The following is a 26,372-nucleotide window of genomic DNA, read 5'->3' on the forward strand; positions in this document are numbered from 1 at the left end:
TGCTAAACTATTTGGAAAAAAGGTATTTATTTCCATCAAATATATGTATAATCTCCTGTTATAGTTCTCAATTTAATAAATATAACGCTACTCAGCAGCACTGCTAGGTCCCTCTGAAACATCCTTATTATACAATTGCATAATAAAGTCACTTGCATGATATTCCATTTCCCTATATAAACCATGTGATGTACTTATTAATCAGTTTTGGTCTCCCAAAAAGAAAACAGTCCCTTCTTTTAATAGTTGGCCACATAACAATTTTCTCAACAGCTTTTGTGCAGAACTGCTTTACCACATTACTTTGTTCTTATGTTTAAGAGATGCCAGTACACTGCAACAACATGGCTGTCTTTTAGAGAGAATGTAGTATCTTCCATTTTCTTCTAGATATTTTATTTAATTCATTATTTTTATTGTTATCCACCTTCCTGGACTCTACAGTATTACTCCCACCTCTCCATCCAGAGGCAAATTAAACCTCTGTAAGACTCCAGTCTGTCCTCTCTCTGGAAGAAGAGCTGTCTTTAATGAAGGTTACATACTTTTGCTGGTAGTTCAATCATTTTATTCCTACGTTGTTTCAAAGTCTAAGAGTGTGATGCGATCAGGTTTTGATTCTCACTTCAGGATCTCCTTTTTGGAGATTTGTGATAATACTTCCAAAACAATTTTTAGGACATCAGTAGATTAGGTTTTGTTGTTGTTTCGGGGGAGCGAGGGACTGGCGGATGGAGGGGTTGGTTCTCTATCTGGTTGTATCCGGTTCTGCATCTGGATGACACAAACTTTTGGTAAGTGCGACTCTTACAGCCCTGCATAGTTGTATAAACAGAAGCTCAATTCAAGCTCTAAAATAAAACTAATTTGATTAAGCTGCAGTACATGAGTTACAAAAGTATTCACAACTCCCCTTAAAAATGCCTGACAGGTTATTTGCTGCATTTCAAATAAAACTGTGCAAACTCTTAACAGCCCTCTGTTCAAATATGTACCTCCGTTTCTCATACACTGTATCTCCTGTGATCATTTATGTATTTAGTATCCTTTTGCTTGAGATACCTATCCATCATTACCTGCGGTAAGAAATGAGACAAAATAAATAATTTAGTCTTTCAGAAACTTCCAGTATTCATTAATTGTTCTTTCTACACATTGATAATCCAAGCAGATTAGTAATTTTTAGGCAGCTATCTTGTTTCCAACAGTTTTAAAGAACTTCTTGCTCTTTGGTTTTACTAAATTTCAAGAACAATCACTTCGTAATGTCAACAATTCTTTCTAAACCACTGTCATTTTTTGGTTATATCTTAGAAATTTATCACCACTACCTCTTATCATGGAGCTACCTGCATTACTTTGTGGTTCAGTTCATACACTTGGCTAAATAATCTTGATCCAGGAGTTTGTGCTGGGAATAAACATGGTCAATAAGAAATGTTTTCTTGTCGTACTAAATTAGATCAGAAGTAAAACTTGCTTTAGTGGTTTAATCCTTGAGAATTTTGTGATCTGATAATTTCTAGACTCTAAAAAAAAGGTTATTTGAAGTAACAACATTATCGGCTATATCTATGTAGTTAAACGTATCTACAATAAGTTTTCATTCCCAAAAATTGCTAAAAGTGTTTCCAGGCCCTTTTCCCATTATCACAGCTTCCTAAGTCACAACAAGTTATCCAGAACATTTATTTTAATAATGATGAAATAAACAACATAAATAGTAGAGATTGTAGTAAATCTGACAAACTACATTAAAGATATTTCAGAAGATGATGTTATGACTTTGTAGAAGCTTACTTTCACAACAGATGGTACCTATTAAACTCTGCAGACTACTCCTGAGAGAAAAGGCTTTCTAATCAGTCAAAGGTGTTTTAACCTCATAAGTCCTGAGTTCACCCCCTTATGAAATTTTTAACTGAAATATCCAGGACCCAATGCTACAGGTGTAGAGTACAAATACCAGCTGCTCTAAGCTGAAATTTAAGCTAGTGATGCGAACTGAAAGAAGTGCAAACCTCTCTATTGCTCACTCCTCAGCTGATGACAGTTAGCCAAGAACTGGGTTCAGCTTTGCTGGGGGTTATCAATTCCTTATTTAAACAAGGGTACAGAGACTACTGGCAAGGGAGCTCCTTACTGTTCCTACAAGATCTGATAACAGTTTTGTATAACTCCTTTTTCCACCCTTCCAGGTACCCAAAAACATTCCACCATGCTTCTTGCCTGATGCAAATGAAGAAAAGACAACAATGTGGAGGTAAAGGCCACTTACACCAGTCTTCCCTGTAATGGGTTTGACCCTAGCTGTGCCAGAAAATATCATAACTTCCAGTTAAAAGGAGGAGAAAAATTGTAAGGCTCAGCTGGTCATGGTTCAGGTTAAAGACAACTGAGGCAATACGATCAGATTGATATAAATCGGGAATGAAGCAGGTAGGAGTGGAACATGAGCAGGATTGAATCTGCTTAAGAGTCCCACTCTTTCTTCTTCCAAATTCAGATGTATCTTCTTTGAAACTGAAGCTGCTCTTTTTCTTCTATATCCAGCTACAGCTGAATGCTTGCAGATTAAAAAAATACTGGATTTGTTTTAACTACCTTCTTTGTGCCAGAGAATAAGGCTTTTTCATTGGGATGTAGACCTTTTTAATCATCCCTGTCTTTTTCTCTTCAAAAGTAATTACTGAAGTGTGTACTAGCATTACATCTAATAAAATAAATCTACGGCTTCCTTAATGCAAAAGGGAGAATCGTAATTACAGTTTTTGCTGAGAGAAATGTCATTTTTAGAATTTAATTCCTACCCTTGATCTGGAAAAAGTCGGACTCAACCTTCAGCAGAATTTACATCTTTGGAAAGACTAGAGACACGAGGACCCTTCCTATTTGTAATCCAGTAAGAAAGTGCTAAGATCTAGCGGTATTTAATTGCTTTTCATAACAGTTCCAGTATTCACAGAAAGTACCATCTATGTCATCTGAGAACAAAAAAAAATCCAACAATGCATAAAGGTAGAGACAAGTTCATATACAGGCATAATTTGCTCACAAGTCTTAGAACAATACTGTCAAAAACCCTCAAATTCATGTTTTTTCCTATCTGCTTAGTACAGAGGTGTCCCTCCTGTAATCATTTGGTATTATACAAAAAGCAAACTAAGCATAAATAAAGAGGAAATGACAGATCTGGCTAGTAAGACAGCAACTATTCTGAATCATTAACACCAAGAGGTATTTATCGCTCTTCTCTTAAAAAGTTGTAGCATTAAAACATTATTGATCTGAGAGAGACTTCTCAAATAGTAACTTTGCAGTCACATGAGTAAGTACCATTTTCCAGATCGATATGTATGGAATTAAATGAACACAGCGGAAAACAAGTGGTAATATTTGAAAGCCTTACACAATTTACCTCCAATAAGCAGTGCCAAAAATAATTTTAGAAGCTATGAATTTACTAAGTAGTACACAGGAGTAGAACATAGACTTTGTTCCATGCTTACAAGGAGTGCTTTCATTTTCAGCAGAGATTTGAACATATTATACAGGACTGGCAGTGCAGAACTTGCTCTTAGACTATCATTTCAACGGTAATTTGTCTTTCCTTACATTATACATTTCCTCTAAAATAATCTTGTATTGCAAGTTCTGACAATTAAAGCAATAAATTGATTTTAAATTATTTGAAAGCTTACATTAATTCATATTAATAAATTAGTTAATAGCTGATTTTAAGCTAGCTTATTTTTGGTCTGCTGTCGTACTTGAAACATGAATAATTCAATATATTCAGGAGCAAGTAATAAAGAAAAATATGTTGGCTTTAAATTACTGTCACTCCTGTTACCAATTCATAGGGTGAAATCTTGGACTCAAGTCAGACCTCAAAACAGCTGGTATTTCATTCAGACTTTTAAACCACAGATCCATATGCCCTTCATTCATGTCTTCTATACTGAAAGGTCAGCAAATTCCTGCGTTTTTTTCCCACTAGTTTCTGAAAGTAGTAAGATGTACCTTGTGGGAAATAGATGCCATTAGTTCACAAGTGGCTATAAAATGTGATGTACTACTTCAAATATTTTTTTATGCTTTCAGATCTGAATTTTATTTTTTTTTTTAATTTTTCACAGCTTCCCATCCCCAGAAGTCAGGGAGATGCAAAGCTTAGAAGAACCAAAAAAATAATTTTGTAGCTATTTTTCCCATAGCCAAATAAACTCTGAAGAGCTAAAGAACAGAAAACAAAATAGTAAGGAAGAAAGAGTACAAGAGATGAAATGTACAGATACCATACAGCAGCAAACAGGAATATTGAAAACCTTCTTGGTTTAAAAGCGATACACATGATGAAACTAAAGTTTTAGTTTCAAGAATGTCAACAAATATCAACCATTTGTACTTCTTCACAAAAAACTGATTTTGATGTAACCATATTAATTGTCAGCTGTTTGATATGAACTTTTAATCTTATTTATCTTCTTTTAAAGAACTGAACTGATTAAACTTTTAATGCACATCTGGTAATCTGATTTATCTTCCACCCAAGCCAGTTAATAATTTGCATCTTATTTTCAGTTTGAATTTTATAAGCTTTCACTTCAAGATAAACACACTGTAAAAATTACCTCAAGGCTCAGAAACAAGAAGTACAAAGTTCAGATCTGGTTTATCTACACCACACATGAAACTAAAATTAAGTCATTTCCATCTTTCAGTCTTACCTTCTCATTTTCGACTGTGGTTAACAGCATGTTTTTAACTGCACCATATAGTTATTGGGGGTGTATTTATTTCTGCATACTATGCCTACAAAATATTTTACAAATCCTTGACGTTACTATGACTTAAATCATGTATAAGTAAGTATTAATTTTCTTCTAATGCGTATTAGTCCTTTACTTTGCAACTTCTCCCCTATACTCACACACTAAAAAGGGATTTTGTTGCAGAAAGTGTGAGGAAAGCATACTTTATACCCTTAATAAAAATACAGGCTCCAATGCAATGAATAGCATTATTTTCTAATTTGTTAAAAATACTAGATGTTTATCATATCAACTTCTTAATAATAAATGAATGACTGAAGACAAAGATTTTTAACACATGCCAAACTTAGCAACATTTCTCACTAACAATTTGCAGTTCCTTAGGAAAGGACTATTTGCAGGAAATTGTACTTATCCAGCAGTCTTCTCCGCATGCTCAACAACATCCATCTGTATAGAGCAGTATTATTCCATCGATCACAAACCAAAACTGTGTACAAATAAATGACAAAAGACCAACTTTTTTTAAAGCATTACTCTATTTACAATGTTATATCCTCTATTAAAATATTATTAATCAGAGTAAATAACACCATTTCCTGGCTAATTTGCTTTCTGAAATCCTGTCTGACAGCAAAGCAAGCAGTTGCTTGTTCATTTCTTTTGCTGGACCATACAATGGCCACTTTACGGTGCTTTTTCCTGGGTTTAGCCTTCAATTTCCTTTGGCAAAACAGAAATCTATTAGCTTGCCCTTAATTAAGGGCATAGAACTTCAATAAAAATCAAAATGAGCATGCATTCAAGCATGCTAACTCGTAACTCCTGCATTTGTTGACTCAGTTTGTACCATTCACTCATAGAATTTTTCAGAGGGTCTTACTAGAACTGGTGAGGAACAACTAGAGATTCAAGGTTCAAGCTGGAAGAGGGTGTGGATCCCCAAGTGTCTGATTCACAAGGAAAAATTCCATAAAGATATCCTGCTTTAAGCACTGGGCAAGAAGTTCATACACAGAGTCCTGCTTACTCATAACTGAAAAAAACTCAATCCTAAACAACACCAGCAATCAAGGTTGACAGCTGGCAGTTCAAACATTTGTTCATTAACGTTTGATTCCACACAAGAACCCAAATGGAAGGTTTTGAGGAGAAAAATAAGATATGAGAAATATCACATAAAGGAAATTCACCTGCTTCCTTCACCAACCACTCCTAAAAACAACTTCAGTGTGCCAAATCACTAAACTACTTAAATGGAGAGCCCCTTACAATCCAGAGAAGGCTGCAACACTGCTAAGAATTTAACAGTAAGGGAGCTTCACCAGTTTTATTCCATCAGTAACCGGTGTCTCTGAGCTGTCTGACAAAGGCAAGGCTAGCAGCAGAAGCACTGCTCAAACCACTTCTGAAAATCTGCTTGAGAATTTACAGGTTTCTGGCTTACTCATTAGAAAATAAATGTGAGGGAAGGAGAAGGATGGGAGAGAAAGAATGGGAATAATTTCACCATATACTTCAAAGTAGTCAAGTAGTTCTCTTCAACTATGTGAGAGGCCTTTTTCCCCTGCAAAAGAAAGCTCTTTTCTTACGTGGAGTCAATGGGTTGGTTTGTCCTTCACAGCTTAAGAGCCTGTTTCAACCACTAATAGCTTCTGGTTAGGAAAAAAATAAATAAAAAATTATTCCACAAGCATGGCTCTCCGCCTTTAAAATGTAGAAAGGTCAGAGTGCTTGTGGGGTTTTCTGTTTGTTTTATATCAATAACAGAAGGCAAAAGCAGACAGCAAATGCAGATACCCAAGTCAGCTCTAAATCCATAGAGCTCCAGAAATGGAAACAGTCTGGTTGTCATAGCAGCAGAGCACGATACCTGAGCTAATTACTCAGTCTGAGAGATAGAGCTAATTAGCCCAGATGCAGCATCATACTGACACAGTTATAATCCTTCGGGGACCCGGGCACGCATACTGCTGATTAGACATTTCAGCTTGCCTGCAACTAGCTCAGAGATCTCAGCACATTATGCTTTACATAAGTGTTCAAAAAAAGAAAAGAAAAAAAAGGAAAAAAGCAAAAATATGTTCCTATAAAGAAGCAATGGAAAAGAGCTCTCAAAAAACCCCAGAAAACTCTGAACGCTGCTCTGTAACTCTTCTGCAAGAGAAGAGGCTGCCTGTATCCACAATGCTACAGATCAAACTACAACATTTGAAATGGAAATCTCAGCAGTATGGATACACTTCCACCCCAAGCCAAGTGAAAGTTATTTGAAAAATCAGTTTATCATTAGGACAACCTAAATTCAAAAAGTTCCCCATTATCTAAAAATGCAAAACCCTAAATTAAGTTCCTGACAGAGAAGCAAGAAGGTAAATACAACACCACCAGCTTTACAGGTTGTGAATACTGTGCAAAATAAATACCTACTACCAAACCAACCAACCTCTTTTTTTCAAGGACAGGAAACAGCATTTATTTGCTGTTTTTCCAGGAAAAAAAAGTGTTTTAAAACTAACTTTTTCATCTTTCTATGTTACTATCTGATACAAGATCCTCCCTCTAGAAGCAGCAGTGCATTTTAAAAGGGTAAGAAACAAGAAGTGAGCAAGTGAATTTATCAGTCCTTGTTAACCATTTTTCTGCCACAGAGAACATCACGGAGAAGACTACACAAACTGTGAAAGGCAGGGATTTTCGTTGGTATTCTTGAAAAAAAAAACGACAAGATAAAGGAAAAATTCTTTATGAAACTATTTTTACTTCTTTGTAATCAAAATCAGCAAAAGCAATAAATTGACAGATTGAGCAGGCAAACTGGTGGAAAGGTGGCATCAAAAGTGATTTTTAACTGCCATGCAAATCTAATTACTGCATTGAGATGCTTTTGGTAGTTCAACAGGACAAACTTCTAATTTACACCAAATGATCCTTTAAAAACCCAGAAAGATTACTGAAGTCATGCTGAAAACCAAATCTCTCACGTTTCAACGGACATTACTGTATGAATCAGAACACATTATATAGAAAGTAACCGATGAAACAGATACTCAGAAGAGTTGACAAAGGACAGACATCCTTGAATATTTGGTTTATATTTATTCAATTTTAAGTTGCACAGATCTTTTAAAGTTCACCTCCAAAAATAATTAATTTTACAATTTTTCATATTACTAATTTACATAACAGGCCTGCTTATTCATAGTTACAAGAGATCACTTCTCATTTCAGGAGCATCTCTAAGCAAAGCTGGAAGATGCTAAGATGTTCATTCAAGCATACGCACTGCCCAAGAGAATGGGATAAATCTATCAAAATCAATGTTTCTCTAAGAAGAAAGATATTTTTGTCAGGGTCACTACTGTTGCTACATAAAACAGTTTGGTGCCTAAATGATTTCTAATTAAAGTCAGAAAACAGGCGCACACTCTTCACCTGCCTAAAACTTTTGAAAGAAATTTCAAGCTAAGTGTATTTCATATACCAAATAATTCTAAGCACTGTTAAAATGGTAGTTTTATAAACCTAGCATCACTTTCAAAGTTTCCTGAGGAATCTCCTCCCAAGGTAGTTGTCCTCCTCCCTTCAAGTTAATGATCACAAAGTTAGATATACTATCAGTAAGCATTTAGATCCAACATTGGGAAAGAAGACAGAAGAATCCGAGACAATGTCAGTGGAGCAAACTGAAAAGAAGAAAATTAAGGAATATTAAGGAAGACAAAGCAGGCATTCAGATTCACGAGGAGCTGTTATTTATCAGAAATGGAAGCAAAAAAGAACATCAACAAAATTTTTAAAGGCAAATAAAAATGTCATAATAGAGCATATAATCTTCCCTTGAAAAAGAAACTTGGTCTTCCTCACAAAATACAGAGCATCCCCAGATTTCCATATCTCTTCTCCATTAAGGACAGCTTAGTAGGCATTTTACCCTAGGTGGACTACCAATAAAATCCGCTCTTTTCTGATGAAGTTTTTACTTATGCTAGAAAACAGGCATGTTACTGGAAATTGGAAAGAACAGAACTGTTTGCCATGATTTTAACCCTGTTTTACAGCTGCTGCTATACCCACTGCAAAAGTGCCAACACAGAAATAAATCCCCCACAGACACTACAAACTCAGGGGATAAGTCATTTTTGCTTCCTCTTTTCTATCATAGCTGTTCAGGACCAGGCGGCTACTAAAGCAAGCTCAGCAGAGAGATATCCCTGAGGGTACAAGGCAGAGTACAGAAAATGGATAGAAAGTCACCACTAAAAAAAAAAAAAATAATTAAAAAAGAGTAAATGACATCAGCCACTTGAAGCGCTGCTGCTTCACAGCCAATAACAGAAAGCTCTTCTGGGAAGCAATTGCTTCAGCAGCATATGGTTGACAGCGGGCATTCAGCCTGCATCAGTCAGTAACAAGAAGTTTAAAAAATATGAATCTTCTGAGATTATAAAAGTGCTGCTTTCCCTAACAAGGAGAAAGAAAGGAAGCAGAAATGAGAGAGCAGCAGGGGAATGAAGATATTTATGACATGCCTCCACCAAAAGCTTGCATCAACAAGAATGAAAAACATATGGCCAAGCATCCCTTTGGTTTAATGCTGCCCAAATTCTCACAAAGAAGCTTGTGGTTTGTTTTTTTCATATATACCTTTAGGAGAGTGTTCAAAAATGAAACAGTATACAACTACTATCACATAAGCTGCCAAACAAGTCTGAAAAACATTTTAGGGAATCTGTGTGAACAGTACAGACATTGACACAGGCTGGTAATCTAAACCCTAAGCTTCAGCCCTTTCACAGAATGTTTCCAGAGCTTCAGTCCTTCCTATCATCCACAAAATAAGTTTATTTCCTTAAGCTATGAAAAAGTTGCCTAAATGCTGACAGCTCATATTTCTTTTCTGTACTTGGGACTTCACCTTATACTTAAGAAGAAAGAAAAGGGACTTCGACCCAGATCATTTGATGTCTAAAGGTACATTCCCATATCAGCTACAAAATGAAGAAAAAGAATTTCTGAATTGTGGGTTATTTTCAGCTCTACTCAAAGCAAATCACAGGAAGCATCAGGAAGCAGTAAATAGCTTGGTTCCGGGCACTACAGAGAGAACAGAGCTCTGACTTTCTCTCTTTTTAAGACTGAGTTAACTGAGAAAAGACAACACATGAAAAATTCATTAGAAGGTACAGCGCGGCAACAGAATGCTAGAAAGACTGACTGCTGCATGCCTGGTAATGGAGACTGCTTAAATAGGGTATAAAAGGTAGGCCACTTGCTGCTGACTTCATAAAGTATTAGAGGAAGAAATAAGATTCTTGCTTCATCCAGAAGAAATATTTCCTGCTAATCAAAGTCATCTGAAGCCTGACTCCTTCCTCTTCAGTTTAAAAAACCACCATTTTCCTAGAAAAAAAGAAAAAATAGCGAAGTTAACATATAGCTACATCTACTAATTCTTGTAATAAAAAAATGAGGAAGAAACAGAAAGGGGAAGTAAAGATAAGCCTACCTTGATTAACAGATCTTTTATCTCCTTTTGCTGATGAGCAGAGTGTCTCGGTGAGGATTTGTACACTTTAGGACGATGACAGGAAAGTGAGAAAAAGAAAGGGTAGGCCCTTGACAAACAAGTTTTAAATAAAATCATTCTTGAATGTAGACAATATTTCTATATAAACCATGCATACAAGGAGTACCAATCCATGTGTCTCCCACATCTTTATCAGCATTTGCACTAATACACGTTTGTATGACTGTCAGATTTATTCTATACAACTTGTTTCCAACATTCTGTACCTCGACATCCTGAACACTGGATAAAGAAGTTGATTAAATCCAGAAGTGCTATGTCCCTGTCTTGTTTATATGATTCAATCCAGTCGTCCACCACAGACTGTCAAGAAAAAAAGAATACTTATCAGAGACTCTTAAAAAGTGTTTTATTAAAGGCAAATGACTTATTCTTTTCAGAATATAATTTTATAACTGAGCATTTATTTTGCATAATTATACATGTGTACAAATTCAGAAATCTATACACCTTCTCTCAGGGTGGAGACAGAACAAATCTTGTTAGAGAATAGAACTATATGCATCGTTTTCTGGTATCGTAATTGTGTAAACACAAGTTCAAATTGAAATTACTGTAATTCCTCCAAACTCTATTTACAGTATTTATCCAGTTTCAAAATTGTCTTGAAAAAACTAACACTGTGATTCCATTCAGAATGACCAACACATATGCCCAGAAAAACTGATGAGTAGAAACACTTTGGGATAAAAATTGAATTTATATTGTATAGTGAACATCTCACTATTTATAAAGACGGAAGTAGTGTATCAGTCATTCAGAAACACTGTACATAGCTCAGGAAGACAGAACGCAATGAGGAATAATTGGTAAATAAAAATAATACACAGAAGTTGTTCTTACAGCATCTGGGAGCCAATAAGCCACCTGAATGACAGTACATGAAGCTGAGTCACAGTTTTAAACTGCACTCAGAACTACAGGAGTTATTTTTGTAATAAGGAGATATTTTTGTAATCACTGATACACAGGCATAGCACACAGTCAATGAATAATAGCAGGGAGGAGGACAGAAAGCATACAGGTGTCAAAAACGTTTGTCATTTGTCATATATTAATCTCTGGGGACAGAAAATGTGCCTCAGTACCTTGATGAGAAAGGGCATTAAATGAATTTCGCCAGTCAACATAAAAGTGCAATCACAGCATCAGAAAGAGTTAATGGCAGACATACATCAGCTGAAAGGAATGCAGCAAAGCCTATAGCTGCTTCCCATACAGACACTTTACCCTACAGTTCTGACTACAGAACCCTATATCAAAGCTGCACAGACCTACAATTTTTAAAACTCCAGATGTTGGGAAAATGAAGCAATGAGGACAAAGCAAACAAAATAACTATGGAAACACTTAAAAACTGTTCTAGAAAAGCAAGAGGGCTGGGTGAAGTCCTTCTTCAGCCTGCTTCATGCTTAAGGAAGACAAGTATGGTTTCCTTTCATGTCACTAAAATACAGTATTCCAAGTTCCTCAGTTACATAAACACTGAAGGTAAGGAATTGTGTATATTTAATGCAACCATATACTGTATTTTATTTATTTTATGAGGGGGAAATAAAAATATATTTACTGTTCCATACATGAGGCAGCATTCATTAAGAGAAGCTTGATTATGCTATCAGAGCACACCTTGCAAATGGATTATTTTATTTCGGAGAGTTCAGGTTTACAAATAATTTCTATAAAACTAATTTTACACATACAGCTCCCCCCCATCCCCACACAACAAGCTTCCAACCGTGCTGAAAACGAATGAATAGGAAAGACAAAATCCAAACAACTCAACCTCCTAGAAAAAGTTGGCCTCTCTAAACTAGTAGATATAAGGATAGGATCTTGAAAAATCCCTCTACAGTTTCTAGCTTAGCCAAGTGCAAAATCCCCGATCGCCAGTGGGACCTTAGCAAGCATATGAGAAAAGGGAAGCAGCAAAACAGTTGTGTATGCACCACAGATATACAGAACTCCGAACTGAGCCAAACCACTCCATGTTTATCACAGATCACTATACTTGTCCTTAACCCAAGACAGGATGAGACTATCAGTATCATCATGTTATTCAACAACCAGCATGAATCTGTAAACATTAAATTTGCCAGGAAACTAAGTTTTTACAGGTTTTGTCTACCAATACACACACACGCGTGCCCAGTAGGAGAAGCAATCTTATGAAGAGGTCCATCTGCTACTTAGAAGAAATTAAAAAGGAAGTCTTGGCCTCTTATGAATCTTCACACAAGTTGAGGAAACATGAAGCAGCAGCACAAAACCAGTTATCTAGAATGCTTCCCTATTATTTCATCATGAATTTAGACCTGTTCCTGTATGTATCAATCATTTCAATCAATGATGTAATTCTCCAGGGCACGTAAAATCAAATGTAAAAATTATTTACTAAACCAAATATTGACAAAGCTTAATGACCAGACTGCTGGTGTACTACCAACTTAAAAGATTTGTTTGAACAGCTATATTACTGTAGATATCAGCAAAACATACAATTGCCAGCAGCTGTTTTTTTCACTGAAGAAAACAGCAGCTGTGCTGGGTCAGACCATAGGTTCACCTGCCCAACAGGGCTTATATGGGTAGGGAAAAAGGATAAGGAAAAGAATAGGGATAGGGCAAGAATACACTGATAGTTCCAAGTTACTCTCCCAGACCCGTAAGATCCTAGCATATTTCTTCTCTCACGAAAGCATCTGTCTAAACCAGAAAGTTTTATGCCTACATCATCTTGCAGCAATGTGTCTCAAGGACTAATTATTCACTACAAAAAAAGAATAACAGTTTTGTTCTAGACTCACCAATTGCTAGATCTATTTGATGTGACCTAATTCTTACGGAAGAAGAGAAAACAAACCTCAAGCTCCTATCTGTATTTTCCATGCTTCCACTTGGTCACCTCCTCTCAGGCAAAACAATCCTACTCTCTGCCATGTGGCTTGCACAGAAACACTTCCACATCTTAATCTTTGCTCACTCTTGTCACACATCTCTTAACAGTTTCTGAAGTCTACTATAGTCTTCTTTGAGCCTGGGAAATCTCGGATGCTTTTCCTGAGTGTTAAGAACTAGTTCGCCAGCATCTGTGCACTGTCCACAGCCTAGTTTCACAGAAAACATTCCCTGGAGAAGCAAGGCTGGCCTGAGAGATTCCTTTCCACATTCAGTCTTACTCCAGTTTCTTGCTACAACATACTGCCCCTTCAGCTATACCACTGAACTGTTTCCGGACCATGCTACAAATATTGCCAGCGAACCCATCTGGACAAAAAAAAGGGGGAGCAGAGGGGAGAGATCTGAAGGAGTATCTTTCAATTTTGCTTCTGCTTCTTTTAAACAATTATTTAATTGATTTTTGCAGCACTCTCAAAACTGTAGCATCAGGGCAGCTCATCTCCCTTTTGATATTCTTTTCTCTTCATACAAAAAGAACTGTGAGGCACACACTATGTCCTTGGGCACTAAGGGCCCACTCTGTCCTATCTAGTACAGCATTTGTATTTTCAACCCAGAACCACAATGCAGTTCACAGAAAAATGAAGACAAGCAGCTGATCTCAAGACTCAGGGACCAGACTTGAGGCAATGCAGTCTTTAGTGGCAGCAGTAGATAAAGAAAGCAGCAAAATCAGAGGGAAGGTTCTGAGCAGGGATAGCAGGCAAAGACTGCCTCCTGCGTCATCTGGACCTAGCAGAGGACTGACAAAGCTTTAACTAAAATTTTGAAAGTTTGGGTAGGATTTGTAACTGTACATGCACAGCCTGCGTAGTCACATGAGCTAGTCTCTTCCTTTATACTCAACATAGTGTGCACGTGTGCGCACACATGCATACATGTATATAGTCAATATTCAGTGGAGTTGTCAGCGTAATTCATCTGTCTACAGCAGGTCCACATAGTGAGATGAGATGGCTCCTGCTTAAAAATGCTCCTGATGACACCAAGTAGATCTCCACTGATCACCTGAGGAGCTTAGGGTGACACGTCACGTACAGGCACCTGACCTGCTGGCATCAGTACAGAGTCACATCAATTGTATTCACTAATCCCTAAAAATGAGAGGGGTACCCTCAGTGTATCAAAACCAAAATAACGCCCACAGATTTACATCATTCAACCCTTCATGCACATTTGGCATGCTTGTTGGTAAATTTTTTGAGAGATTACAGTTTAAGACAACAGGAGATAATGAAGCCAGACTACATATGCTACAACAGTTGGAACTTAATCAAACTGTTGACTTTTGATGTAACAGAGAAGAGCTATAAAAACTGAAAACACTAGGATGAAAAAATAAAAATGATGCACATCAGATCTAAAATAGAGACAAGTATCAACTGAACCAAGGAAAAACAGTAGTAATCCAAATACCTGGAAAAAGATTGAACACCAATGAAAAAGAAACCAAACAACAGGCAATATTGTAGCAAATGATGCAACAAGCAATCATTGCCAGAAAAGGAATTATTTTCCATAAACATGCATAGAGACATAGACTTCTATTAAAAAAAAGGATTTCTAACCAACAGTCTACAGGTTACAGCAAACCCTCCAGGACGATTTTATCTTGTTAGCAGCCCCCATCCAGTCATCCTGTTTTCAAGAGCTTCTCAGACATAAGCAAAGAGCAAACTCAGGGCAGCAGCCCACATTTGGGTACCATCTTGCCCAGAGATATCCTGCCTGGGCCCCCTCCCTGTCACCTGTCCCAAACACAAAATTGATATTGCAGTGAAGGCACACGCAGTGACAGGAGGAGGGAAGGACCCGTCAGCTCTTTGGAAAGGAGGTAGCTACAAGTGGGCACCATTCACCAGAAGAATTCATCCCCACAAGGGTCTTGTCACCTACTTCTGCAAAACACTTCGGAAAGATGGTAGGAATAGATTGCATGAGTTGTTCTGGTGGTACCCACCTGCTTCCAGATGTTTTTACCTTCAGATGCAGTAGAGAACATGGATTTACCATATGAAAATGTGCACTTGCATGCTGTGCATGAAATATATGATAAACTCAGCATTCCTGGGAAGCACAAGATCTACAGTACATGTGCTGCAGCACTCTGCCCAGGTGCAGGAAGTCCATGCTTTTGGGATTCAGCAAATTCAACGCACGTGCACAAGGAAAAGGCTCCCTTGACAACAAGGTTATGAAGCACAACAAATGAGAAATTGCACAAAACCCTCTAGCTTCTCACCTTCATTACCAGATTGGAGTGAGGCAAGGAGTATTAGAACTAAATTTTAAGCAAAGTAAAAAATTATCTAGCTCAGTTACATAAATAAAACCTCAAGATTACTCCAGTAACACCCACATGACCCCCTTTCACACCCCGCTGACAGAAAACAGCAATACGTATATATACACATATATATGTACATACATATACAGATATACATATACATACACATAGATGCACCACATCTCTGGGTCAGTCAGCGTAACAAGTCCATACAAACACGTTACAAAAATGAGACTCTTAAGCATACTTCTTTTAATCTGAAAATGCTCTGTTCTTATGAGAACTGAGTGAAAACTCAAGGTCTTCTGCAAATGGCAGATGATGTATAGCACAAACACACAGTCAGTACAGAGATTTTCAAAAGCCCATAACAGCTTTCAAGAGAATCTCACAGAAATTAACTCTCCAGTGAATCTGTTTTAAGAACTACCATGCAGTATAATTTGAAGAATATGCCAAATAGGCAACTCTACAGAAATAAGAAGCTTAAGTCAAGCCAGTAGCAGAATGGATCCATAGTCTGAGTAAACAACTTAAAATCAATCATGGAGACCTGCAGATATATTGACCTTCCCATCTCAAAGTCTGCTGAAAGATAAATAGGAACATTTTGTAGTATTGAAGAGAAACAGCGGCTCAGATTGCCAGTAAAAGCAAAAGTCTGATGCAAAGAATGACATAATGAAGCTAGTTATCTTATTACTTCCTGAAGGCTTTACAGCTAAGAATCTATTTCATATTCCTTCAGTGCAAGAACATCACTACATTTAGGAGCATTAAGTGCTGGAGAAACCAGAGGGACTAACTGCAGATGATACCTTGCCAGCTCGTGCAAATTAGCACAGCCTCACTAAATATTAATGAAAGTTGATTTTTAAAAAAACCACTTCACAATTTAAATTAAGTAACAATCTGGCAGCAGTGCTACTTACACAAAGCGAAAACAAATGACGCTATATACGAAGTGCATATTCAAGTGTAAGATCTGAGTCAACTGTAAAACAAGGCAAATCAAGCACAGAGAACATTTAAATAATTTGCCATTTCATACAACTGATTGTGGACATGCTTCATTTACAGCCAATATGACAGAACAAAAAATGACTCTAGAATGGGTGTGCAGTGTGTTTACATTAAAGGTAGAAAAAAAAACCAACACACAAAATCAAAGCTTATACTAACATCTTCTGCCAAAACCCTGAAGTTACTCAAATGAAATTCGAAGCTTATTAAAACAAAAAGGAATGCATAGTGAAATGAAAGATTTCCATTATCTGCATAAAGAGCAGCCTGAAGAGAAGATAAAAGCTAGAAAATAGGCTTTTACAGACAGTGAGAAGAACTTAGAGTACACTGAAGATAAGAACACAGGGAAAGGCAGGCAGGTAGTGAAAGACTGACAATGCTCTCCATAAAAGGTTTTTTTTAAGTGAATCTGTGCAGGTTTTTTTAAAAAGAGTAAAAGTCTTTTAAGGTTAAATTTTGTGAAGACTGAAGTATTACACAGACAGTTACTGGGGAGAAGATAGTTCCTAAAATGTGAAAGTATGTGCAATTTAAGATTGTGCATTAGACTTCAGGATGATTGACTGGTTGCATTCCAAATTGCAGGCAGTAAGTCTAATATAAACCCATTGAAAAACCTAATATAAGGTTAATAAAAAAGAACTGTAGATTGAGAAGCTGCAATTTATTCTTTTTCCTCTAAAGATGGTCATTTTCAATTATGAAAGAGTCCACACCCTGCAAACACCTAGCAAGTGCTTTCTGAAAAGCCAAAATTATTCTTTTTAAAAAAAACTTACTTTAATGTAACAGTCCCTGCTTCTTGTTTTTTCATCATAAGTGAAGTTCGGAAAATCTGCTTTATGCAATGTCTACCTATATAACTTTTTCTTGTCCTGAAGCACAGAGAGGGAAGGAATACAAATCTATAAGTATTTATACCCAATAAAACTGAGGGATTTATGCTCTCCATACAAAGAAATCTGTGTTTGGCATTTCACATAAATACCTATTTCTATGCAACAGAATGGGCATTAAATATCATTACATGGGGAAATCAGTGTAAGACATGACATGGAACCATTTGGGAGGAAAAAAAACACAACTGAAAGACAAAAATATTTAGTTCTCTTATGAGAGAATAGCACAATTTAACTGGCATTACACTTATGTGCATAGAAGGTACTGGAAAAATTCTTTATAACGGATTAAAATCACAGGAACTACTGAGGACGATCACTCTTGCCACAGCAGATGCGCACTGCTCAGAGCTGCATTTCCTCACCTGAGTCCTCAGAAATGATGGGTGGGACCATTCAGCAGCCTCACACGAAGCAGATTTTCTACTATGGTACAAAATTTTTGTAGGCGCTTATCTCCCCAAATGACATGTTACACAATTTCCAAGGGGCTGCGTCTGTTTAAGCTCGGCCAATCATGGGCAGGAATGGTTCTGAGATACTATAAAGTATCAAAACTACTCATATACATTGAACATGAGCATAAAAAACTCCTTAGAGGAGCATGGAAACAAAATCAATTATTCCAGTAAGAGAGATCCATCAATTTATTAAAAAACATTATTCACGTTCCTTTGGTAGCAGAATTTGTAAAGGGTTCACAGATCAGCCCAGATGCTTCAAAAAATGATGACATTCTAGAGAGCAAAAGACTTCTCCAGCTTTAAGTATAATGGGTATTTTCAGGTATAAATGCTTTCACACACTGCACTACTGGCACATGTGTTCACATTAACAAAACCATCTTACATCTTACTATATCACAAGGGAGAAGTCGTCTTGGGTGATTACTGCAGAAAAGCTAATTTTGTATTTAAGGGATACCCTTCTAATTAATTAATGCTTCATCTGGTGGCTAAATTATTCCTAGTATAACAAGCATGAAAACACATACCTAGTTTTGATTTTGTTTTTCTTTTAATTCCATAGCATACAGCCAAAAGAAAAGCAAGATTAGGCTACAGAAGAAATCCATCTAGCAATATGAAAACAAAATACTAGTTCAAATGTCAGTAATAGTTGCATTTATTTTACCCTATAAACTTTAGAGAATGCATACTTAAAGTCCTAAGGAGTTTCTGAGACAGTTTGAGGAAACCTAAAGTTATTATCCATCCTTCAAGTTGGAGAATACAGCATCGTTAAAATACAACAAAGTACAATTAAACTACAACATGCCTTTAACACAAAAACCGTGGATAATACTTAATATCATATGTCTGTATACTGCTAATCTTCAAAGACCTTCATTCCCAGAACTAGCTGAGGCAGATGTAGAGACACTACCCAAGCAAAGAGGACTTCTAGTAGGGAGAAGAGACAAACTCAGGGAAGAGAAAGCCATTAAGGCTACTGAGAACACAGACACCACATTCCCCCTGAGTTGCAAACACTCAGAGGCAGGGAGAATTCCCAAAATACATATTTGCCATCCTACTCTCTTTCTTAACTGCCATTGTCAGTGACAGGATATTGGACTTTTGGTATGAGTTACAGCTGCTCTGACGTTTCTAAGCTCAAGTATACATGTAAAAATATATATGTAATTCTTCCTAAATAAGGCAGATACGGTGATGGTTATACAGTCATTCTAATGAAGAATAAGTCTGAGCTGCTGCCAGAGATGAGCTGAATCAGGGAGCTGATCCAGCTGAAAAAAATCCACCAAAGTGCCAGGTTCTAATTAAATCTATTTCTTGGTATGACTACAAAACACCCAAGACAGGTGTAAAAAACACCAGCAGTACGCGTGGGAGAAGGTGGGACCATTCTGTTCAACAGCAGCCTCAGTTTATGCAAGATTAAAGCAGGCATATAACAATTCTTTCTAACCAGAACCACTGGCAGGGCTAAGGAACATTGGGATTATCTATATTGCATAATGATTACGTGATTAAAATAACTGAGATAAAATTGCAGGGAGTTGAGAGAAGTAAACAAAGCAAAGCTTAATCGGTGCAGAATGTGTTAGGAACCAGTTGATAAAGCCGAGCAGTCACTGGGCCTTGCTCTACTGTCAACTTCCCTCCCTGGGAGAAGCCAGCCTGAGGAGCAGCCTCGCTCTCTGGGGGGGAAGTGACTCGACGCCTTCTCCATGGCTGGTCCCACCTCCTGCTCCACATTCACCAGCCCAGCTCCCTTGCTGCCACGGTCAAGGTCCCTGGAACTACCAGGATAGGGCAGCAGCTACTGCAGCGAGACCTGAGGGGGAATGACGATGTCCAAAAGTTTGGCTCTGCCTCTACAGTTGCTAAGGTTGGGCCTCATCTTCTAATTAACTGAAACTAATATTACTATAGAAAAATGAGGGTTGTAAAAGAAGCTTTGGCTTAATACCGGAATGGGTGTAATTCCATGGTCTGAGCTATGCTGGGAGGTGGTATACGGGCCATAATGGTCTATTTCTGCTCTAAATGCTATGAAAATACAAAAATTACTGACATTAGATAGGATATGTCCTATTAACAAGATGCAGAAAGACGTATCAGCTCTTTGGAAGAACTGACTATCTTGCATTTCTTGTACAGATCATCAACATTCAAAATGATTGAAAAAGATACTGGAGGTACCAGGAATTTCAATCACAAAATAATTTCAGATACAGATGCTGACGACTAAACGTCATCCAAACCTGATACATTATGATAAAAGGAACTGGCAACCATGCCAGTAAGATGCTAGTGCATAAAGAACAAGAGAAGAGCACTGCTTAAAGACTCTGAAAGTGTTGAAAGACTGTTTCCTTTACCTCTCTCATATTATTTCCAACAGATCAAACACGCAATTACAAGGATGCATACCCTTTATTTTTGCATGTATTGATTTTGAACCTCAGTCTGCAACAGACAGGTGGATAAACACTGAAAATCAGTATAATATTGAAAAGAATATTGAAAATACTGTTAACATGTCAGAAATATTTTAAATTAATATTAATGAAAGATTTTTCATCCTTTCAGAAAGGCAACTGAAGGGGAAAAAAAGGTCTCATGATGTTCCTGCTCTGGTACCCAAACTTTCTAGCCAGTGCAGTACTGAGAACAAGAGTCACCGTTTGCCAACATGACCCCAGTAAGAGCAAAGATGATAAAAATCTGCTTCTTAATGTTTGAGTTCCTTAAAGAAAACTTCTTCCCCTGACAGCGTAAGCAGTGCTATAAATAGAGCTTTACTTGAACCGGGAGGGAACCTTGAAGGACTCAAATCCATGCATGCCAAGGTGTGCAGACAAGAACCGTAAGGAACCACATACATTCTTCATTTCTACAGAAGACAAAGAAGAACTGGAGACACAACGAAAAATTCCACTTCAACATACTAGAAAGCTTTCTTTGGATACGTATCCTAAAATGCTTATTGGCACACAACGGAGCCATATTTACTCTGAACCATGTCTAACCGACACCAAGATTACTTTTATTGGCTGAGCGTAGGCAGAAGGGTCCGGTATTTTTTTCAAAATCAGCATCTAATTTATAGTGAACTGCTAACATCAATTAAGGGCAACCAGTAATGCACATAGTATTACAGAGTAATCAAGGGATAGATCTGTTCATGTTTCAGCATTGAACGTCTCTTACGATTACTGATGATTCTCTCTGATGTTCTGGGAGAGGCACAAATCCCCTTGGCACACAAGAGAGCAGAATACTTCTATGCTTGGTGTGACCAACACAGAAGTACAAACTTCATTACAACTAATTGGTCATAATTCACTTATGAGAAATTTTCAGACTGAGGCGTAAACAAAATTTGAGATGATCACACTCTCTTTATTTCACTGTCGGCTTAATGCCAGGGTCAGAGACCAACACAGAAATGTCTATGAAGATTTAAGCGACAAGTCAGCCTCTGTACTGGGGGCTCAGCTGGAGGAGTGGAGGTTCACCTACGCTCTTCATTCCCGTCAGGGTGAACTTAGGCAGCTGAGCGCATGAAAATGGTGATAGAGTCCATTCTGCCTACACAAGTTTAGTATGGGAAAATATAGTGGATATAGCTGTCTCCATAAAATCATTCAAGGAAAAAATAGATGAGAGACAAACAACAAGAAGGAGAAGAGTATCATCTTTGCCTAAGAAAGTAAAAACCACAAACAACACAACACACACACATGGAGCCTGAAAAAGCTCTATGAACAGTCCTAATGGACTAACAAAACGTACCCGCAGAAAACATGAACAGCAGGTCATCTCACACTTCATATGCAGAGAGTTGCCAACAGAAAAACTTCTGAAGCAACTAACTGTACAAAAGGTTACAGAGCAAATTAAAAAACAGTGACAACAATCCGATACCAACTTAATGTAGGTATCAAATTGATTTATAGAGTTCAAGTGAGACTTAACACCGACAAAAATAGCACTTCATAATAGAGGCAAAGATTTACATGCAAAGAGCAGCTCTGAAGTTATGTATACTCGAAATACAAAGTATTAACCTAACTTTGTTCCCCTGGAAGAACCAAACAGCAATAAACCTGAAGAGAAGTAGTAAATGAATCCAGCTATGAGAACCAAAATAGAGGACAAACTTAAAAGAAGTGAGAATTGAATTCAGCTACAGACTTCCATGCATTGGCAACACAAAGCCAGAAAAATCTAACAACTAAAATAAATCCTGAGAGCAAACAGCAGGAGCAGATAGATCAGAAGTGAAAGCACATGATTCCCATCTAATCTCAGAATATATTAGTTGAATTTTTCTGCATTTTCATTGCTGGAAGCAAACATAAGAGTGCTATAGAAAAATGTAGGTTCATATTACAGGGGAAGAACTAAGTATTGAGAAATAATAGGTTCTGACAAATACAAATATGTGGCACTTGTCTAAAAATCGGCAATACTGACAAAACTTCTAAAATTAGCCACAAAAAACCTGCATTGAAACTATGAAAACCAAAACCACCAAGCACTCCTAGTCATAACATCAAAATGCCTAAGCTCTTAAGAAAAAAGTATAAAGGTGCTAATAATTTTGGTTTATAGAACCTTGGTTTCACATGAGATTATTGTCCAGAAGTGCAAATTAAAAAATATTAAATCACATTTTAATTGCATTCTCTTTCCCCACTGTAGGGTTTCTTTCTCTTTTTTTTTTTTTTTTTTTGAATATTTTTAGCAATAGTGAAATTTTCAAAGGTGCACAAGTGGCACATACTCTTGATATAATGGCTTAATTAATATAAGCCTGTTGGCACCCCAGGCCTTCAAATAAACTTGCCTGTTCCTTCACTATTTGCTTATCATTTCTCCACTGCTTAAAATGTGCTGTCTACTTCCTTCTCATATGGGTAGGATGAGCACATTTTAAGCATGTGCATACACATCTATACAAACACAAATATACAGACACACACACTTTTAAATATGCATATACAAATACTAAATTTCTCAAAGCACTTCTTTTGTATTTGAATTCCAAAGTTTCTTAATACAAACATGCAGACAATTTCTTTTTAGAATTTCATCTGCAGAAGACTTCTGACGGCACCTCTTCTGAAATAGATGAAATGCGCCAAAGTCAATTCCACACACACAGAGTCATCAAATATCAAAGCAATCACCCATTCCTTTTCATTTGACTCCTTCAAATATCAGTAACTCGAAGACAAACATATTACATAAAGCATATTGTATGTTCTGTACCACAGTAAAACCAGAAAATAGACTCCAGATGTTTCCTCAAATCCTGCCAGAAACGAAATCTGAAAAACTGTTGAAAACCAAGCAAAGTTGGAAGTCCTGACTTAAAACATGTAGGAAGAAGAGGCACAAGGAATCTGTAGCTTTGTTAGGAGTAAATTTGTTCTGTCTTCACCTACTAGACAAGAAGGGTCAATCTTGAATAACTGTAAACACAGCAACTATGAAAAACAAAAATTCTCATTTTCTTCCTGTTTATTACTTTAAAATTACATCTCAGACCTTCCACAGATTTGAGACTGAGAGAAAATTTTCAACAGCTTTCACTCATTTGGAAGACTTGATTCCTTTGAGAGTTAATTAGACTTAGCTTTTAGCTACACTAAAAGTAATATTGAAAATGGGACTCGGCCCCTAGTTTTCCTAACTGGTAATTCTCTCATGTTTGTTAGCACCACAAAGTCAAAACAAACTAACTGATACTGCATGAGTCCTGTTTTGTTGACATGCAAAGTAAAGGAGGTTTACAGAAACAATCCTTCAGTAGGAACGACTGTTGGCTTTGCACTGCACCGGATGAACAGTGTTTTGGACTCATTGTTTCTTCTTTGAGTGCCAAAAACAACTGCTGAAGGAGGGCAGCTTACTAAAAGCATACAAGTACTGTCAAAACCAATCATCTATAGAGGTTCTTGAGGGGGGACCCATCTGATCCAAGAGATCCTTTAAGACCTCTGAAATTGATCAAAACATAAAGGAGTAAGAAAGACTTCCAGAGGCAATTCATTACAACTACCTTAGATTTTTATGTTACAAGGAAAAATCCACCTTCAGGATGTGTCCATCTTTGTCCCTCAGACACAGAGGAAGTCTAGGGAACTAGTTTAGCCTTCATCTGCTGCTCTGGTAGGGACAGCAAGAAGAATGCAAGCTGCAGTGCAAAGCACTCAAAACTGCTTGTGTCAGCAGGTATTTTTGAAAAAACAAGCAAACAATAAAGCGCTGGATGCATCATTAATATCACATACTTTTTCCTCATATAAAACTTACTACAGGGTATTCTTTAATGGACTGCTTAATACCAACATGTATTTTCAATTTGGAAGTAATGAACAAAATAATGGAGAATTTGAAATACATGACTTTCTGATGTGTCTTTTGTCTTTCAGAAGTATGTATGACAGTCCTCAACCAAAGCACATTCTATTCCTTCCTTTGTCATACACAGACAGCCTATTGGACCAATACAGGCTATGAAAAAAATACAATCATTCACAAAAGCATAGCTTAGGCTGAACTCCTACAGTCAGGATATACTGAATTGTGAAGGGGTAACACAATTAGTTATTTTACCTGCATAGCACTCTTTCCCAGCTTAACCACCTCAAACAAAGTGACAGGGTCCCCTTCTCCATTCTGCTGAGGGTGGCCATTAGCTCTTCCACGACTTGCTGCTCTAGCTCCAGATTCAGAACGACCCTTGTCTGCTGGAGACTTCCGAGGTTTCTTAGTGGCAGACTGGGCAAAGAAAACCAGCAGAACAAAAATTTATTATAGCTATATGTGAAATCACCCAATGTATCTTTATAAATTGCAAATAAATATCACACACACATTTATACACTCACACATGTATATACACACACAAGTAACACAGAATAAGCCAGGCTGGGAGGGATCTCAGGAGGTCTCCAGTCTGACCTGCTCAAAGCAGGGTCAGCTATGAAATTCAACCAGGTTGCTCAGGGCTTTATCCAGTCAGGTATATATATTTTTATTTATCAGTAGTTGTTGAAGAACAACTTAAAAGCCACTGTCATGTCAAGGTAAGTACTGGCAAATTCCTAACGTTGGAGTATCAGTTCACGTCAATACCTGTATTAGTCTTATTCAACACAAACAGACAGTCAATAACATGACTAAAGCTAGATAAACGGTAGCAAATTACAGACAGGTCAGTAAAAGTATTTTATGCTGGCAAACAAGACAAACTTTTAGAATAACTAATGAACTTTGGAATACAGTAAGTTATTAAAAAATATACTTCTCATGTTAACATTCCTTTTTTGTATTTTCAACAACTTTTATAGGAAATTGTGTACATAAAGAGTCAGCTCTTCAATTCAACTCAAATTAAATCACTGAATTTACACAGTCAGATTTAGCAGATCACCATAACAGCCCCTTGCTTCAAAATTTTATGAGTTAAAACATTTTCCCTGTGAATCTAGATTATTTAATGCAAATTTTCTCTAGATTCTTCAAGCTTACAATCAGGTGGTATAGATCCCACTTGTAAGAATTCAGCTAGGGAACACTTGGCTCTGAATTTAATCACCTTATGCAAAAAAAAAAAGTTTCTGGGCAAAATAACGTAAGATTCCTAAGATTCCTGCTATGATCTTACTTCCATATTCTATTCTTTCTCCTAACTGTGAGGCAGGCAAAAACAAATGCTGCCATTTTCCATGGAACAATGAAGCTATTTTGAGGAATTATGTTAAAAAAAAAAAAGATACAAGCAACTCACAGATTACATTTAGGACAATATCCTCATGGTACCATTTACTTGAGTATACTGTCAGCCAGTTTATATTAAAGCTTTTAGTAAAGAACATGAAGCCAACATTTTTGGTTGCTTCTTCCAATTGCAGACACATTAAGAATTTTCCTGCAGAGCAAAGGGATCTAATTTCTGGAAGAGAGCTGGTAGAAGGCAGACCTGCAGTCTAGCTTTCCTCTTACTTTGAAAGGGATCTCTGCTAGTGGGGTCAGAGAGCTAAAGAAAAGGGCAAGGCAGAGGGCAACTGCAACTGCCTCTTGCAAATATTCAATCAAGGACTTGCATACAAATGCAAGATGGAAAGCTTAAAACAATGATACAATCTCTGTGAAAAGTTTTTTGGATAACATCTGGACTTACGATCAAAAGAATATGTGTTCTCCCTCAATGAATTTTTAAACATGTGCAAAGCTGCCTGTATCAGCAAGAAAGCTACCAATACATGAAATGTTTGAGCTCTACAGAGCTCCAGAGAGACACATGAAGACTATTTAATAGAATGGCAAAGAATTAGAAGTAAATTTACT

General features: G+C 37.1%; 1 protein-coding gene across 1 annotated transcript in view; it reads right to left on the reverse strand.

Moving 5' to 3' along the window:
* Positions 1–24,800, reverse strand: part of LOC104156943 (cohesin subunit SA-1-like) — a gene marked incomplete at both ends in the record, with an annotated part of 51,926 nt that extends 27,126 nt beyond the window's left edge. The window contains 2 exons of the mRNA XM_009706298.1: positions 10,572–10,668; positions 24,636–24,800. Of these exons, the coding sequence (XP_009704600.1) occupies positions 10,572–10,668; positions 24,636–24,800 (262 nt within the window). The remainder of the gene's footprint in view (positions 1–10,571; positions 10,669–24,635) is intronic.
* Positions 24,801–26,372: the final 1,572 nt, after the last annotated feature.

The sequence above is a fragment of the Cariama cristata genome, unplaced genomic scaffold (genome assembly GCF_000690535.1).
Source record: "Cariama cristata isolate BGI_N322 unplaced genomic scaffold, ASM69053v1 scaffold14250, whole genome shotgun sequence".
NCBI lineage: Eukaryota > Metazoa > Chordata > Aves > Cariamiformes > Cariamidae > Cariama > Cariama cristata.